We start from the raw sequence: 17616 nt of genomic DNA, 5'->3' as shown, positions 1-17616 counted from the left end.
AAGACATTCATTAAATTATAAAGGTAAACATTATTCTACCAGCGTGAGGTGTTGAAGTCACACCGTGATTCTGTCTCCACAGTACATAACTGGACAGTAGTGATGTCACAGGATCAGTTCCCCCACTGTTACCTTTAATCTGTCAGAGGTCCTACAGGACAGTGAGCTATAGCAGTACACTGCTATTCTGCTGCAGGTATCTACATAGTACTGCATAGGCTGGCTGGCTGCGTGGGCCAGGTTGCACTGCACAGGAGGTGGGTGAGGACTGCATACAGTATGCAAGAACACACACCCCCTACCTCTCAGAGCACCATCTAGTTGGCCACATACTCCTGCCAGCTTTTCAAAGTCAATAAATCAATGTAGGACAATGTCAATTTGATATCAGTTGGGATAGATTTAAAAACAATTACAGGGGTTTTACAGGGGATAAACAACGAAGACACAATGTACTCAGAGATAACCTTCAGTACCTGAGCGTCAACATCCCACTGAGCTCTCCCAACTTTTGTCGGGTAGACAGGGTCTCCGTCTCAAACTGCATCCTATTCCCTCTGTAGTACAATACAGGGCTCTGGTCAAAAGTAGTGCACTATATAGGGAATAGGGTGCCAGCCCTGGTCAAAAGTAGTGCACTATATAGGGAATAGGGGGCCATTTGGGATACACCCTAAATTTGGGTTGCAGAGCCTCAGCAGAGAGTGAAGACACTCTGCCCCCTAGTGGAGAGAAAGTAAAAATACAGTCCTGAAATCTCTCTTTAACATTTAAGTAACGATTCATTGACTTGAGTTTTTGTGGTGTCACATTTAAGATCATTCAAATTTTCTACTGGTCTTAAAATGCAGGTCTTCGCACTGTGGAGATCAAGCTTACGTTACATCAGAAACATTAGGGGTCTGTTTCCCGGGCGCAGAACAAGTCTAGCGCTGGAGTAGAAAGCATGCTCAATGAACATTCTCCATTGAAACAGGGTTTTAGTCCAGGATAGGATTTAATCCGTGTCCAGGAAACAGACCCTACGAGTTTTAACACTGGTTGTATCAACATGTTATGACAGTTAAGAACAGTCAATGTAATACTTTAACGACAAGGAAACGTGACAAAGTGTGAATCTGTGAAACAAAAAGAGCCAAATGGAGCACTGAGTTTTTTCGTTTTATTTAAGGTTTCTTTTTCCAGACCTGCAGAGGACAGTTCAATTCCTTTAAGCTCCTCACTGAGTGTTTAACTCAGCATCATGTTTAAAACCACGGTAGTACGACTGAGTATGTTGGTTTCTCCTGGATCAGTTCTTGTTTCTGGTGAATACTGTTTTTAATAGGGGACAGCAGGAGAAAGAGAGAGAGATGAACAGAGCGAGAGAGAGAAAGATGGAGAGATCATGAGTTAAGACTAAAAGAAAGAGACTGTGAAGGGAGGAGAGGTTATTAATTCTCTTGGCCCAGAGAAAGGCAGAGAGCTCCTTGGATTAAATTGCAAGCCGTCGTTTGTCAGCTCGTCTTGTAGCACTTTACGATATCACATTGCATTATTTCCATTCTCACACGTTTTATACAGATACATATCAGAACATTGTGACACTATTTCCCTTGCCAATCACTCAAGCGCCTCTCATTAATTCATGGTAAGGCCTCGTTGAAAGCCCTCACGGTCTAACAAGGCGGAAACTTTTAACGCTATTGGCTACCCTTATTAGTATTAGTTTTGACCTGCATATCTTGGAAGCCTTTTCATCAACCCCTTCATTTCTCTGTTTTGTCTGCTTTCTGGTAGTTCTCCTGATAAGGGTTAAGCTACTGGAGGTGCCACACAGTGGCACTGTGTATAAGACCAAATCCTGGATTTCAGGATGTCCCAGTATTAGCCTGTAACTTCCCTACCAACAGTCTTTAAATATTGTACTTTGTTCTAGCTTCGACGCCAACCGCTCTGTTTCACCAGAATTAGCACTTAACGTGCCGAGGTTTGGTATCGCGAGTCTTGGCCTATTCTTCTTCCGACCCGAGAACAGTGGCGAGACTCTTTAACCCCTGTCGGCCAGCCCTCCTGTTAGGTGGTGCTACTTCCTCTGATACAGAGGTTCAACTGAATCTTCCCTCTACTACAGGATGGGGCACCATGACCCCTGACCCCAAAGGGAAGAACGTTGGTTTTAATGACCTGCATGAGACAAGTCATTGGTTCGGCCAGTTCCAGGCAAACTACATTGCAGTCGCCTGCCAGATCTCACAACGCCTGGATAGGTGTTCTCAGCTAACCAGTTAAATCAGCTATAGCTGATCAGTTCTCAGCTAACCACATATGATATAGCAGTCTGACACCGACTTCAAAGGCCGATCATTGGTTGCTGCATTGAGTGCAGCACTACTACAATCTAGTCGGCCTGGAACGTCACCATTGTGACCGTGTGTCTAACATGGCAACCGTAGCATGTATAGCCTGCCTGTGCCCTTAACTCACCCCTCCTAACGTCTTAGTCTGCCCATCTCTGTCTGCAGAATTTCATGTCATCTGAACCAACTACAACAAGTCCCTCAACAATACTTCTCTAAAGATTCTCAACCGTACCTCTTAAACTGTTAAACTGAGGCATTTTCTCACATGCCCAAAGTTAACCACTCCAGGGTTTCTCTGCAGCGAGGGAGCGTAAAGTTTCATTCAGGTCTCCTGTTCTGTTGAAAGTGGGGAGGATGAGGGTATTTGGGGCAAAGCTTTAAGAGCAGATTTTCCATTCCTTTTGTTGCTTCATCCTCAAAAGAGTAATCGTGACTTCACTTCATTCACCCACTTCATATTTAATCACGAGTTAACTTCATAAAATTACCCACGTTAGTCTTGTTTCCTGTGCCGTTTGTAGTTATCGACTTTGGTGTCAACAAACCTAGCAGTGCTCCTGTTCTTCGTGCTCGTCAAGATCATAAAGGACGGACCTCAAGTGAAGCTCACAGCAGTGTCTGATCCCAAACAATTCACCTGGGTCATATTCATTATGCACCAAACGAAGTGAAACCGGCAGGGACTACATGGATCTATCTGTCCAATAAGAAACACTTTCCGTTTAAAAATGTTTCACTACTACTGAACACACCCCTGACTACTGGAGCTCACAGTAAGGCATTGACTTGGTCGGTAGCAGACCAAAAGGGAGGGTACCTAGCAATGCATGTCATGTGCCACGAAAAAAAAACAAAGGAACAAACAGGCCGTCAGTTTTCAAAAAAAAAAAAGATAGAAGTTGAAAGGACAAAGAAAGCAGCCTTGTTATTTTGTTAGCTAATAATTTTTCATAATTTGATAATCTGCAGATTGGTGTGTGTACACTGTATCTGTATCGGGTTGGGACACTGTTGTAATCTGTCTTTAGTGTCGGTCCCCAGCGGTGGTGCTGTTTAGCAGCTCTGTAGCGCTCTGGCCTGGGGGTCTGAAGGCTGTCTGGAAGCCTGGAGGAGGGCTGTGAAACTGGCTGGGGTTGGCCTGTGTGGGTTGGGCCAGGCTGGGAAGGTAAGGGGCCCAGCCGGAGCCAGCTCTGTGGTGGAGGGGGAGGTGTGGGTGTGAGGCAGCCTGGTCTAGGAGGCCGTGGTGGTGGCTGTGGAGGGACTGGTGATGCTGGTTCTGGGGCTGCTGGGGGAGAGAGGAGCTAGGCAGGGCAGGGCCGTCCATCTCTGTCAGGGCCTGGAGGGACTTGAGCCAGTGGGGAGGGTTCTGGTCCTCTTGGAAAAGGTCTAAACTGTTACCTGTCGAGGCTGGGATGCCTGAAGAGAGAAGAGAGATGGGTGAGTGAGTGGGAACTGTAGGACAGAGTTTCCCAAACTCTGCATGCTTTGGTTTTTGCCCTAGCACCACACAGCAGATTCAAATACCCAACTCATCATCAGCCTTTGATTAGGGCAAAAACCAAAACGTGCACCTAGAGGGAGCCCTCGGAACCAGTTGGAGAAACCATGGTGTAGGAGACGCACTTCCATTTAGTATCTTTAGTGCTGTCTACAGATCTCCCTGGAGAACAGTGACTATTGTTGGTGAGTAGAGTATCCTAGCTAAATAAAGATGACATGTCCAACTCTGCTTATAACACTTTCAAACCTATCTTAATAAGTTAATGTAAATAGTTGTTAGATATCTACATGTTATACATGACAGAATAAAGTCATTATCATCATCGTATTGTACCTGTGTAATAAATACGTCTGGGGTTACTCACTACCTGTGATGATGGCTGGGTCCATCCAGCTGGCCGTACCGTCCCAGCTGAGGCTGTGTGATAGTCCCCCTGTCCCGTGGAGCCCCCCTGGGCCCCCCAGGTGGTTGGGCCGCCCGATGTGGTTCACACTGGAGGACGAGGAGGAGGAGGAGGAAGAGGAGGAGTTGGGGAGACCGCCGAAGTTGATGTTGATGTTGGGGAGGAGAGCTCTCAGGCCAGCCTGCCATTCTTTCACATTGAGGCCGTCTATAGAACAGCTGCTTTCTAGAGAGAGAACATATTTATTTAATTACGGACAAATTAGAAAATAAGCAGTGCTGATTTTCTTCATTTAATATAGATTTTTGATTAATCCACATCTTCAGGTGGCTTTGGACTGCCATCTTGTGGCCAAAACACAGAACTACATCTATATGTAATTTGTCATTTTGACCTTGCAGGAAACATGGAAGAAATAGGCAAAACGATGACATGTTTTGACATTCAATGCTTGTTACAGTCATACTGGACAGACTGTATTAATCATGACTCAAACAGGTTTGGGGTAAACTGAATTTCAATTCAGTCCATTCAGGATTTAAACTGAAATGCCAATTTCAAGTTTTGTTTACTTCCTGAATTGAGACAAGACATAACTGACTCCTAACCTCAACACTCCCAGAAGACAGAGCCAGGGTCTTATAACAACCTACCTGATATGGGGATCCCTCCCAGCCCTGTACTGTGGCGCTGAGGAGGCATGCTCAAGTCCAGGAAGTTTCCGCGTCCCCCTCCAGCGTTGGCCGAGTGGTTCAAGTGTGAGAGGTGATTATTGCTGCGTGCCGAGGGAGACATGTCCATCCAGGGATGCCGAGAGGCAGTGGCGGCCTGGGCAGCCTGACTTCCACCATGATGGCTACTCTGACTCTGGGAACCAGGGAAACTAAAGGAACTATAAATTTGCCTTTGGTGGAGCTGAGAAAGTCGGGGTGGAGGTCCAATGCTGCTGGGGAAATGGTTGGGGTTGGAGGGAGGCACGTGAAGGCCGTGGTGTGACCCGGGGTGGTGGAGGCTGAAGGGGCCGGGGGACCCCAGCGGACTGGGCTGGTCCTGGACTGACAGCTCCTTCTCTATGAGGTCAGCCAGGGCCTTCCGCGTGATGTCGAAGGGGTCGAAGCCTAGGTCGTCGTCCTGCTGTTGTGTCTTGGATGAGGAGCCGAAGCCGAATGCAGCCTGCCAGTCTGTGGAGGACGAGACCGGTATTGTGTCTGGGGAAGGGAGAGAACCATGGAAAACTTATCTAGTGGTTATGTTTCAAAGCTGAAACACAGTGGAGCAGACAGTGCACAGTTTTTATTTTTTTAACCCTTTTTTATCCCCAATTTTGTGGTGTCCAATTGGTAGTAGTTACAATCTTGTCTCATCGCTGCAACTCCTGTACGGACTTGGGAGAGGCGAAGGTCGAGAGCCATGCGTCCTCCGAAACACAACTCAACCTAGCAGCACTGCTTCTTGACACAATACACATCCAACCCGGAAGCCAGCCGCACCAATGTGGCAGAGGAAACACCGTACACCTGAACAGCATGCACTGCACCCGGCCCGCCACATGAGTCGCTAGTGCGCGATGAGACCTCCCTGTCACGGCCGGCTGCGACAGAGCCTGGGCTCGAACCCAGAATCTCTGGTGGCACAGCGATGCAGTGCCTTAGACCACTGCGCCACCCGGGAGGCGACACTGCACTGTTAAAGGAAGAATCGTCTACTAAACAGTGTTTGTGTCTCAGTGTCTACCCCACACAACCCACCTGATGCGAAGAGGCTCTGTGGTTCAGGGGTCATGGGCCAGTCGGATCCCCCTCTAGGTGTGTTAGGGAAGGGGGGCAGGCCAGACGGGATGGGGTTGGGTTGTCTGAAATTACTGTTGTCTGAGAACAAGGACTGGGACTCTGCAGCAGCCCCCTCGAAGGGCGAGCGGGCGGTGAGGTCCACTACACTGATAGGAACCACCAGACTGCTGGGGGGTCTGGTCAGCCCCGGAGGAGAGGAGGGGGACTCACTGTTAGGCATCTGGAGAGGGGAGGGGACATTGGTAATGTCTGTGACAATGTAACATTTGTAAGAAATAATCAGCTATATTTGAAAATGGCTCAGAAGAAACTGTATACTCTGTATATACTTAACAATCATTTCCCTAAATAACGTCAATATGTTCTTCATGTAATATAGTAATTATCTATACACAAATCTTGAAAACACATTTAAAAAAACATATTTCTGTACTTCTACAAGTGAAATTAAGTCATTAGTAAAGGTCTTCGTACCTGTTGTAAAGTCTCTCCATTCACCATACTTATTGATTCCGGAGGTTTGTCGCTGGGACTAAAGAGAAACAGACTATGATCTTCATGGCCCACCACCAGCATTTAAAACGGACCAAAAGGAGACCAGTTTGGCCTGTGCGTTATAACCTTTTCACTCTATTGTTCTGACCTGAACCAAACTAGGCTGGCTTGGATTCTCTGTTCACACAGCCCTTTTCAGCACATTTCCAGCAACTATAGTGAATGTGTAACCATGCAGTACAGAATAGTACTGCCTGCCTTCTCAGTAAGCTTGGTTTAACCCTGCAGTATATATTGCCTGTGACATGTCAACATTTCTGTTGTCATTGTAAAATGGACTAATAAAGTCTTATTCTTCTACAGCGCATTCAGAAAGTAGTCTCACCCATGACTTTACACATTTTGTAAATTGATCAAATGTAGATTTTTGGGGGGGTCACTGGCCTACATACAATAACCCATAATCAAAGTGGAATAATGTTTTTACAAATTAATAAAAAAATATTTTAGTTAAAATGTCTTGAGTCAATAAGTATTCAAACTCTGTTATGGCAAGCTTAAATAAGTTCAGGAGTAACAATGTGCTTCACAAGTCACATAATAAGGTGCATCGACTCTGTGTGCAATAGAGTTTAACATGATTTTTGAATGACTACCTAATTTCTGTAGACACATAGAATTATCTGTAAGGTCCCTCAGTTGAGCAGTGAATTTCAAACAGATTCAACCACAAAGACCAGGGAGGTTTTCCAATGCCTCAATTTCAGGGATTTCACCACGAGGTTAATGGCTGTGATAGCAGAAAACTGAGGATGGATCCACAACATACATTGTAGTTACTCCTCAATACTAACCTAAATGACAGAGTGAAAAGGAAGGCTGTACAGGAAAAAATAAGATTCCAAAACATGCATCCTGTTTGCAATAAGGCACTAAAGTAATACTGCAACAACAACAAAAAATGTGGTAAGCAATTCCCGTTTTTGTCTTGAACAGAAAGTGTTACGTTTGGGACAAATCCAATAGAGCACATTACTGAGTACCGCTACATATTTTCAAGCATGGTGGCTGCATAACGTTATGGCTGTGCTTGTAATCGTTAAGGAATGGGGAGTTTTTCAGGATAAAAAAAAAAAAAAAAAAAAACGGAACGGAGATGAGCACAGGCAAAATCCTAGTGGAAAACCTTGTACAGTCTGCTTTCCACGAAACACTGGGAGATGAATTCACCTTTCAGCAAGACAATAACCTAAAACACAAGGCAAAATCTACACTGGATTTGCTTACCAAGAAAACAGCTAATGTTCCTGAGTGGCCGAGTTAGTTTTGATTTAAATCTACCTGAAAATCCATGGCAAAACCTGAAAATGGTTGTCTAGCAATGATCAACAACCAATTTGACAGAGCTTGAAGAATTTTGAAAATAATAAATAGGCAAATAGTGTATAATCCAGGTGTGGAAAGCTCTTAGAGATTGACCAAGAAAGCTGTAAATCACTGCCAAAGATGATTCAGGGGTGTGAATACTTAAGTAAATGAGATATTTATGCATTTTATTTTCAATAAATTTGCACCAATTTCTAAAAACATGTTGTTTTCATTGTCACAATGGAGTATCCATTTTGAATTCAGGCTGTAACACAACAAAAATGTGGAATAAGTCAAGGGGTATGAATACTTTCTGAAGGCACAGGGGTTCTCAAAGTGGGATCCAGGTACTGCAGGGGGTCTGTGGCCAGATCTCTCGATCTATATGCATCCACCTATCCCCACACACAATTTATTTAATGAATATTACAAAAGAGAATTTTGGCCAAGGGATCCATGGAATAAATTTAAAAAGTGTAATATTATTAATCTATCATTTATGTTCAACATACATGGGCAACATGGGCCTCGGAGGCTCACAGACATATTGGTATCCACAGCACTCCAATTATACATTTTTCAACTCAATACTATTCCTCCCCCAATTTTTATTTACTGCACTGTAATTTAAGTTTTAAAAACTGCGAAGTTCTCTCTGCCTCATGGCAAAATGTGTAGAATTGTAGGATATTAGCTTGACAGCTGAAAAAAATTATAATAATACCTGCCCCATGACCAAAAAGTGTAGAATTACGGAAAATTCGCTTTAAATCTGAAATATTTTCTCTCCGATGCCAAAATGCGGGCCTTTTAAAATGTTCCTTCCTCTGGGCTGAGAATTGGTTCGTCTGGCCATGTAATGCAGATGTCATAGTAAAATTCCTTGTAGGCTATTTTTTTTAAATGGCACTCGAGTAATGTTCTGATTATGAGGGGGTGCTATCACAAAAGTGGTCCATGACCCAAAAAGTTTGAGAAGCCCTGTTCCATATTACCTGTTGCTGTCACAGTTAGAGGAGAAGGGGGACAGGGCAGCACCCTGACCAGACCCCATCCCCAGCTCGGTGTCCAGCCCCAGGCCAAGTCCTAACCCATCGGAGGTCATGCCCTCTGGGTCCAGGCAGCAGTCTAGCAGCGGAGGAGACTTCCTGTCCTCCGACAGGCCATTGGCCAGTTTGCCACCGTACTGCGATAGAATCGGCCACCCATCTTTGCCATTGTTGGGTCTGTTGTGATAGATGGACAAACATCCAATAAAGAGATGTTGTGTGGTCGAAATCGATAGAAGCCTCAGGTGGTCAAGTGGTTAGTGCCACAGCCTCCAGGGCAAATATTTGCTGTAGGGGAGAGCCAAAATACCAAACATACCTTTGTGTAGAATTTGAAGATCTGCTTTTTGACTTTTCCCCTGCACACGTTGACGTTTGTAGAAAGCTGGGGTTCATTTTGTAGAGGTCCTGGAGTAGTGTCTGCTCGTATTCTTGGTGTTTCCCGGCCTAAGGACAAACATAGTAACGTTAAGTAATTTAAGCAGTGAATCATAACACACAACGCTCCCACTGTTCACCACAGACACCTACTCAATTCAACTGTGTCGCAGCTTCCACCTAGACCCAGATCTAGCATGACAACGACATTAGGAATCAGCTATACAGCATAAACAGATCTGGGACCAGGCTAGCTTCAAATAACATTAACGCTGAGGTCCAAAGTCACTTGAAGTAAGAACATGGTTGAAAAGGCAGATACTAAAACATCCAAGAGGAAATAAAGAACCAGATCTAACCTGGGACAAGGTATACACACAGGCAAGAACATTACATGAAGTCAAGAGAAAGTTGTTAGGCATCTCTATTCACCCACCAACAAATCACACAGGAAGAATATATATWTTTTTTTACCTGCATCTCCTCTTTAGTAAAGCTAGCTGCCTCGTCCCCCAGCTCATGTAGATACATACAGTCTGGTTTGGGACACTGCATGCTTTTGAGGAAGTAACTGCAGTATTTTGTTGTACCTAAAGAAGCCTGCATTTAAAAAAAATATTATGAGTGAAAAATGTGTTGATGAATGTTCTCTTCAGTTGTTGCCCTTTAAATCATATTATTACATATAAGACAAAGGTCATATAGCATTTAAGACAGTACTTTATTTGATAACGTTCCTTACAATAAGTCAACAGTTACGTCTAGGACCAGTTTCCCAGACAGATTAAGCATAGTCCTGGACTAAAAAGCACCTTCAATGGAATTTCTCAATTGAGAATTGTTATCCAGAATTTGGTTTAATTTGTGTCCAAGAAACTGGCCCTGAATGTCTGTTTCGGTCACCTTGAGTGTTCTGCCGTCCACCACTACATTGTTTACACATTGTATTGCTCTGAGGGCGTCTTCAGAGCGGATATAGGTGACATAGGCACTGGCACTGGGACCCTGTGGATCAGAAAAGTTATAATAATAATATTCAGAATAGGTCGTAAGAAAACACACTGCTTTTTATTAGAGATGTAGTGTGTGTAACAACCTGACTATTTACATTTGAGAGGAACCCACCTGCTTTTAAATTCAATCCCACTTTTTATGATCTGACACTTTTCTCCAAAGTAATTGACAGTACAGTGAGTATGTACAGTACCAGTCGAAAGTTTGGACACCTACCCATTCAAGCGTTTTTCTTTATATTTTCTACATTGTAGAATAATAGTGAAGATATCAAAAATATTTAATAACACATATCGAATCATGTAGTAACCAAAAGTGTTAAATCTCCGATTCATCAAAGTAACCTTGATGACCGCTTTGCACACTCTTGGCACTCTCTCAACCAGCTTCATGAGGTAGTCACCTGGAATGCATTTCAATTAACAGGTGTTCCTTAAAAGTTAATTTGTGGACTTTCCTTCTTAATGCATTGAGCCAATCAGTTGAGTGACAATGTAGGTGTGGTATACAGAAGTTAGCACTCTTTGGTAAAAGACCAAGTCCATATTATGCCAAGAGCAGCTCATATAAGTATAGAGAAAGGACAGTCCATCATTACTTTAAGACATGAAGGTCAGTCAATTCTGAAAACTTCAAGAACTTTGAACGTTTCAAGTGCAGTCGCAAAAAACCATCAAGCGCTATGATGAAACTGGCCCTGATCAGGACCACCACAGGAAAGGAAAACCCAGAGTTACCTCTGCTGCAGAGGATACGTTCATTAGAGTTACCAGCCTCAGAAATTGCAGCAAATAAACCACTTCTAAAGGACACCAATAAGAAGGATACTTGCTTGGCCCAAGAAACAAAAGAAATGGACTTAAGACCGGTAGAAATCTGTCCTTTGGTCTGATGAGTCCAAATTGTAGATTTTTGGTTCCAACCGCCGTGTCTTTGTGAGACGCAGATTAGGTGAATGGATGATCTCCGCATGTGTGGTTGCCACCGTGAAGCATGGAGGAGGAGATGTGATGGTGCTTTACTGGTGACACTGTCAGTGATTTATTTAGAATTCAAGGCACACCTAACCAGCATGGCTACCACAGCATTCTGCAGCGATACGCCATCCCATCTGGTGTGCTCTTAGTGGGACTATAATTTGTTTTTCAACAGGACAATGACACAAAACACACCTCCAGGCTGTGTAAGGGCTATTTGACCAAGAAGGAGAGTGATGGAGTGCTGCATCAGATGTCTTGGCCTCCACAATCACCCGACCTCAACCCAATTGAGATGGTTCGGGATGAGTTGGACCGCAGAGTCAAGGAAAAGCAGCCAACAAGTGCTCAGCATATGTGGGAACCCCTTTCAAGACTGTGGGTAAAGCATTCCAGGTCAAGCTGGTTGACAGAATGCCAAGAGTGTGCAAAGCTGTCATCAAGGCAAAGGGTGGCTACTTTGAAGAATACAAAATATATTTTGATTTGTTTTATACTTTTTTGGTTACTACATGATTCCATGTGTGTTATTTCATAGTTTTGATGTCTTCACTATTATTTTACAATGTGGAAAATAGTAAAAAATAAAGAAAAATCCTTAAATGAGTAGGTGTTCTAAACTTTTGACTGGTACTGTATATATTTTAGTATGTGATCCCTATGGCGATAGAACCCACGACTGTTCCCCGTTGCCAACCCAAGTGAGCCACACAGAACCAGTTCTTACCTGTGAACCTGCATATGATGTGCTGTTGTTGATGACCACCTTGTGTATTTTCCCAAACTTCCCAAAATACTCTGGCCTTTTTAGAACCTGTGCAGAAATAAATAGAGATGGAGACATTTTTCACAAACAAAGCTTCATAAACACAGTTGAGGGAAAACAAATATAGCTAGGTCAGTAAACCAGAAATATGATCAAGTAACAGAATAGTGAGATGAAATTCTGAATATCTTTGTCCAACCACTTAAAGCAGGTTCACACCGACCCTGTTCCTGGAGAGCAACCCCCCCCTTCAGGTTTTAACTCAGACCCCAATTATAACTAACCTGATTCAGCTTATCAACCAACTAATTATTAGAGTCAGGTGTGTTAGACTAGGGTTGGAGTGAAAACCTACAGGACCGTAGTTCTCCAGGAACAGGGTTAGAGTGAAAACCTACAGGATGGTAGTTCTCCAGGAACAGGGTTAGAGTGAAAACCTACAGGATGGTAGTTCTCCAGGAACAGGGTTGGAGTGAACAACTCATGGATACAATTTTTATGTCTCTGTGTGCAGTTGAGATGATTGAAGTTAGTTTAGCGCAATTGCTGGAAGTCTCCCGGTACAGTAGCCAGCTCCTCTCAAAAGCAGGAAAATAAATCTAACTACCGTAAAGCTGGGGTAGTTATTTATTAATGCTAATAATCTACACATAGTAATCAATATTTTATAAATTCATACATTTTAGTGATAACCATAAAAAATAAATAGATGATCCACTTCCTCATTTTCTGTCCCATTGTAGCATAGAGATGTATAGAGATCGCAACTTTGTATCCGTCTCAATGGCATTTCCCACAGGCTCACAGACACCATAATGGGACAGATACAACAATTGTGACCTCTATACATCTCTATGAGAAATACAACRCCAAGTCTCGAAATCTCGCAGTATCCCTTTAAAATGACTGAAGCAAAGTGGAGGAGCGGGGACGTCAGTAGATTTAACGCGACGTGTTAAAAAAAAATCCAATCAATGTGCTAAGTGCTTTTGATCTCCACCTGCATCTGTGAACGTCAAATACTCTACGATAAAACTATTTCCCAGGCAAAAAAAAAAGTATGCATGGGTTAACTGTAGAAGGGATGGGATAGTATATCACGTTACTTATAGAAGAAACCTATGGCAATTAGCTGAAATCAGATGAGAAAATATGGACATACTAAAAACAACTAATTACCTAGATGTCTCCTACACTATTGATGATGGACTCACCTCTGAGTCGATGAGGCTTCAAGAGGAAAATCCTCAAAAAGGGTACTTCAACTAGGGATGCCAAATTCAGGAAACTCACAAACTTCCCAGGTTTTCCAAAAATCCTAGTGGTAGGATTCCCAATTTCCAGAGAAATTGGGAATTTCTGGAAAGTTTCCTGGAATTTTGCCACCTTAACAAAAACTAAAAAGATCAGGATACTCTGAATGATCGGCTATGAAAATCCAACTGACATTTACTCCTGAGGTGCTGACCTGTTGCACCCTCGACAACCACTGTGATTATTATTATTTGACCCTGCTGGTCATCTATGAACATTTGAACATCTTGGCCATGTTCTGTTATAATCTCCACCCGGCACAGCCAGAAGAGGACTGGCCAAACCCCCATAGCCTGGTTCCTCTCTAGGTTTCTTCCTAGGTTCTGGCCTTTCTAGAGAGTTTTTCCTAGCCACGTGCTTCTACACCTGCATTGTTTGCTGTTTGGGGTTTTAGGCTGGGTTTCTGTACAGCACTTTGAGATATCAGCTGATGTAAGAAGGGCTATATAAATACATTTGATTGATTGGCCTATACTGATATAGTATATCTACACTGAGTATACCAAACATTAGGAACACCTCCCCTTTTGCCCCCAGAACAGCCTCAATTCACCAGGACACACTCTACAAGGTGTTGAAAGCGTTCCACAGGAATACTGGCCCATGTTGACTCCAATGCTTCCTACAGTTGTGTCGTGTTGGCTGGATGTCCATTGGGTGGTGGACTGTTCTTTATACACACAGGAAACTGTTGAGCGTGAAAAACTCAGCAGCATTGCAGTTCTTGACACAAACCAGTTGGCCTGGCACCTACTACCATACCCCATTCAAAGGCACTTCACTTTGTCATGCTCTTTCACCTTCTGAATGGCACACATACACAATCCATGTCTCAATTGTCTCAAAGCTTTGAAAATATTTAACCCGTCTCCTGRCATTAATTTTATTTATTAAACTAGGCAAGTCAGTTAAGAACAAATTCTTATTTACAATGACGGCCTAGGAACAGTGGGTTAACTGCCTTGTTTAGGGGCAGAACGACAGATTTTTACCTTGTCAGCTCGGGGATTCAATCTAGCAACCTTTAGGTTACTGGCCCAACGCTCTAACCACTACCTGCTGCCCCATGATCTACATGGGGCAGTTTTAACAAGTGACATCAATACGGGATCATCCTTTTCACCTGGTCAGTCTATGTCATTGAAAGAACATCTAATATAGACTCAATGTATATTAATGTAGTAAGCTCATAGGTGTCTCACCTCTGGATCTGCGAGCCTTTGAGAGAGCCCGACGACAAACACCAGGTTTCTCTGCACCACCCTGACGCTGGCCAGGTGTTTCCTGTTCTCTGTCACCTTCTGCTTCTTCTCGTTCTGTTTCTGCTTCTTCTCGTTCTTTATCCTCTGGATCTCCTCCTGTGACAGGGGCTTGTACACTGCAGGGTCCTCCGGGTACGGCTGGATGGTAGGAGCAGATAGACAGGTAAACTCACCTGTACAGACTATAGGTATATCCTTCTGGGGAGAGTTAGGAGCTGAGTAGAATCACTTCTGTCTCTGATGGATGAATAAAGTAGTATTACATTATACTAGATCAGTACTCTCCAACCCTGTTCCTGGAGAGCTACTGTCCTGTAGGTTTTCGTTCCAACCGTAATCAAGCACACCCGATTATAATAATTAGCTGGTTGATAAGCTGAATCAGGTTAGTTACAACTGGGATTGAAACAAAAACCTACAGGAGGGTAGCTCTCCAGGAACAGGGTTGAAAAGACTGTAGGTCACACTTCCATAACCCCACCGAGCCAGCCTTTTTCTGCAGGCGGGGCAGAGGCCGTTCTCGTCTGTGCGGATGCGGTGCTAGCAGAAGGGCTAGGGGTTAGGATAGATTACGTACCTTTCTGCAGGCAGGGCAGAGGCCGTTCTCGTCTGTGCGGATGCGGTGCCAGCAGAAGCGACAGATCTGGTAGCCACAGGTGCAGGGGAAGAAGTTGACGTCGTCAATCTCCAGCGGCTCCATGCACAAAGGGCACTCCATAGAGTCATCCTTCATCTCGGGGCTGTGGGACATCCTATGTCACGGTGAAGGGAGCAGGTGTCACGGCTGGGAGGGAGGAGCGTAGTATGGGATGGGAGCTTTAGTAAGATATCAAATTATCTTTATTGTCCCAATTGGGAAATGTGTTGTGCAGTCAGGATTCAACAATAAACATTAAAAACATTGACAACATAAAACCGATACACACACACATGAAACAATGAGATGGATAAAAAGGAAGTCATTGTCGAAAAGTACAGCAATAAATAGACATTTACTTTCATGTGCAGATGAGATAGGATAGACTGGAAAGGTAATTCTGCTTTTCAAACTCTATTTTGACTATTTTCTAAGTAGGTAAATAAATGGTCAACAAATGATAGGTTTCCATCCAATTGGCAACAGATTTGCATGCAAATATTCAAAAATCCCCATAAAAAGAAAGGTGCGCATTTTCCATCCAGAGATGTGTTCCCATCAAGTTAGTTTGATATGGCTGTTATATCAATATTTGCACATAAACGCCTTCATTTCTCACATAATTAATTTTACCAACACAAAAAGATCACCTCTTGTAGATTATTTAGTTTTGTCGACATTTTTTTAAAGTTTAACAAATCTGCTGTTTCCATCAAGCCTGTCGAGACATTATCTGACATACTTTACTCGCATAAAAAAGGTTGGATTGGAAATCTGGATAGTGGAGAACATTAATAGTACACTAGTGACAATGCAAAACTTAGGCCTAAATCAGATCTGCTCACTTAACAAGTGGTACTGGTGTCTTCATATTTTAGTAGTCTAAGCTGAATGTTATGAGGATCATCACCAACTTTTGCCTGTGTTACAGGTCAATTGGCAACAGCTTGATACGAAAGTAGCAGATTGTGGAAAGGACAGCCAGCCACAAACACATTATGGGATGTTTTGACAGTAGGAGGGCGTACCTTCTTGTAGCTGTCAACTGTAATAGATCAAAGACTGATTTAAAACCAGGCCTATTGAATATTGGGGTTTGTTAAGGAGTTCGCGCTGGTCTTTAATAGAAGTAGATTGCAAACTGGAAGTCACTCTACCAGTGAGCTAGCTAGCTGATTAACGTTAGTAACGGCCATTGACAAACTAGCTAGACTACATGCTAGCTAACGTTAGCTCCATGGGTAACACTAGTTAACAAACTAACATTAGGTACTTTCCAATACAATTGGTCAAACGCATATTTAAATCCGTTGCTAAACTACAGCGGACATAGCCAACATTCACGCCCCTGTCCCCTCAATAAATGATGCAGGTGTACAAGTACTATAAGCAGCAATTGTCAGATGACTGATACTATGAAGCCAAATAGCTAGGTAATTAACGTTAGCATGCTGCTAATGGTTTGCAATGATTCTCTCCTGTGTTAGCTCGCAGTATAACATATGTTAGTAAGCTCGCAAAAAGCCGGTCAGGTGCCTAAACAATAAAATATAAGTAAGACTCAAGTCAACGAGTAAAATGCAGTCCATTTGACATTTTGCTTTGAGTAAAAACCCAACGTTCACATGACAGGCACTGTCGTGTGAATACAAAGTGACAGCTTGTTAACCAACGAAAATGCTAAAAGGCTAACATTAGCAAACAAGCTAACTTCAGAATCTAGGCTGGCATTCAGAGTTAGCTCGTTAGTTAGCGACTGCGGCCTACTAACGTTAGGTTGCGAGCTAACAGACTCAGACACTGTAAACCATTGACATTTCATTAAATCCACAACTAGCTAGGCGTCAATGCAAAAGGATGGCATTGAGGCAGAAACTGTATAAATTCGTTTATGCACCACGGAGCTAAATGTTATGTTACCACGAAATTATCAGCAGTTACAATAATAGTTTCGACTAGCTAGCTACTTACCCTGTACGTATTACAGGGATTCCACTCCAAATGGACAGTCACACCAAATTGGGCGGGGATTGCTGATGTCTCTGAACTGTCCAGATTTGTATAGACACTTGAGATGATGTTAGGCTTATTATTGGACTATAATTCAAAAGGCTTGATAGATGTTTTGTCCTTTTCTTGTTTTGTTTTTTTTATCTGTAAAGAAGATACGCTCTAACCACCATTTTAGCTAGCATTAAAATAGGGAGGAGTGAATGAAGTAAGCATTCAGTACGTACTGCGGCGGCGCAGAATGTTATCAACAGTGCATTGTGGGAAATATAGTTAATTGTATTTTCAGTCAACATTCCTATGATAGGCC

At 43.2% G+C, this 17616-nt stretch overlaps 1 protein-coding gene across 2 annotated transcripts; it reads right to left on the bottom strand.

Annotated features, from left to right (window-relative positions):
* Nucleotides 1-1148: 1148 nt before the first annotated feature.
* LOC111962770 (CCR4-NOT transcription complex subunit 4) lies at nt 1149-17523 on the bottom strand. 2 transcript variants are annotated; one of them, XM_023986081.2, is made up of 13 exons: nt 17268-17523; nt 15237-15443; nt 14600-14797; nt 12045-12131; nt 10230-10331; nt 9801-9926; nt 9268-9395; nt 8895-9125; nt 6511-6568; nt 5995-6256; nt 4900-5454; nt 4208-4471; nt 1149-3758 (listed from the first exon to the last, which is right to left on the bottom strand). In XM_023986081.2, the coding sequence occupies exons 2-13, from the start codon at nt 15408-15410 to the stop codon at nt 3367-3369; spliced, it is 2577 nt and encodes an 858-aa protein (XP_023841849.1). In that variant the 5' UTR covers nt 15411-15443; nt 17268-17523; the 3' UTR covers nt 1149-3366. The 2 variants fall into 2 exon arrangements, with proteins under 2 accessions (XP_023841849.1, XP_023841850.1); XM_023986082.2 differs by having other exon boundaries at nt 4211-4471.
* Nucleotides 17524-17616: the final 93 nt, after the last annotated feature.

Source organism: Salvelinus sp. IW2-2015, linkage group LG4q.1:29 (genome assembly GCF_002910315.2).
Source record: "Salvelinus sp. IW2-2015 linkage group LG4q.1:29, ASM291031v2, whole genome shotgun sequence".
Lineage (NCBI taxonomy): Eukaryota > Metazoa > Chordata > Actinopteri > Salmoniformes > Salmonidae > Salvelinus > Salvelinus sp. IW2-2015.
This window is presented reverse-complemented; position numbering and strand designations above follow the sequence as displayed.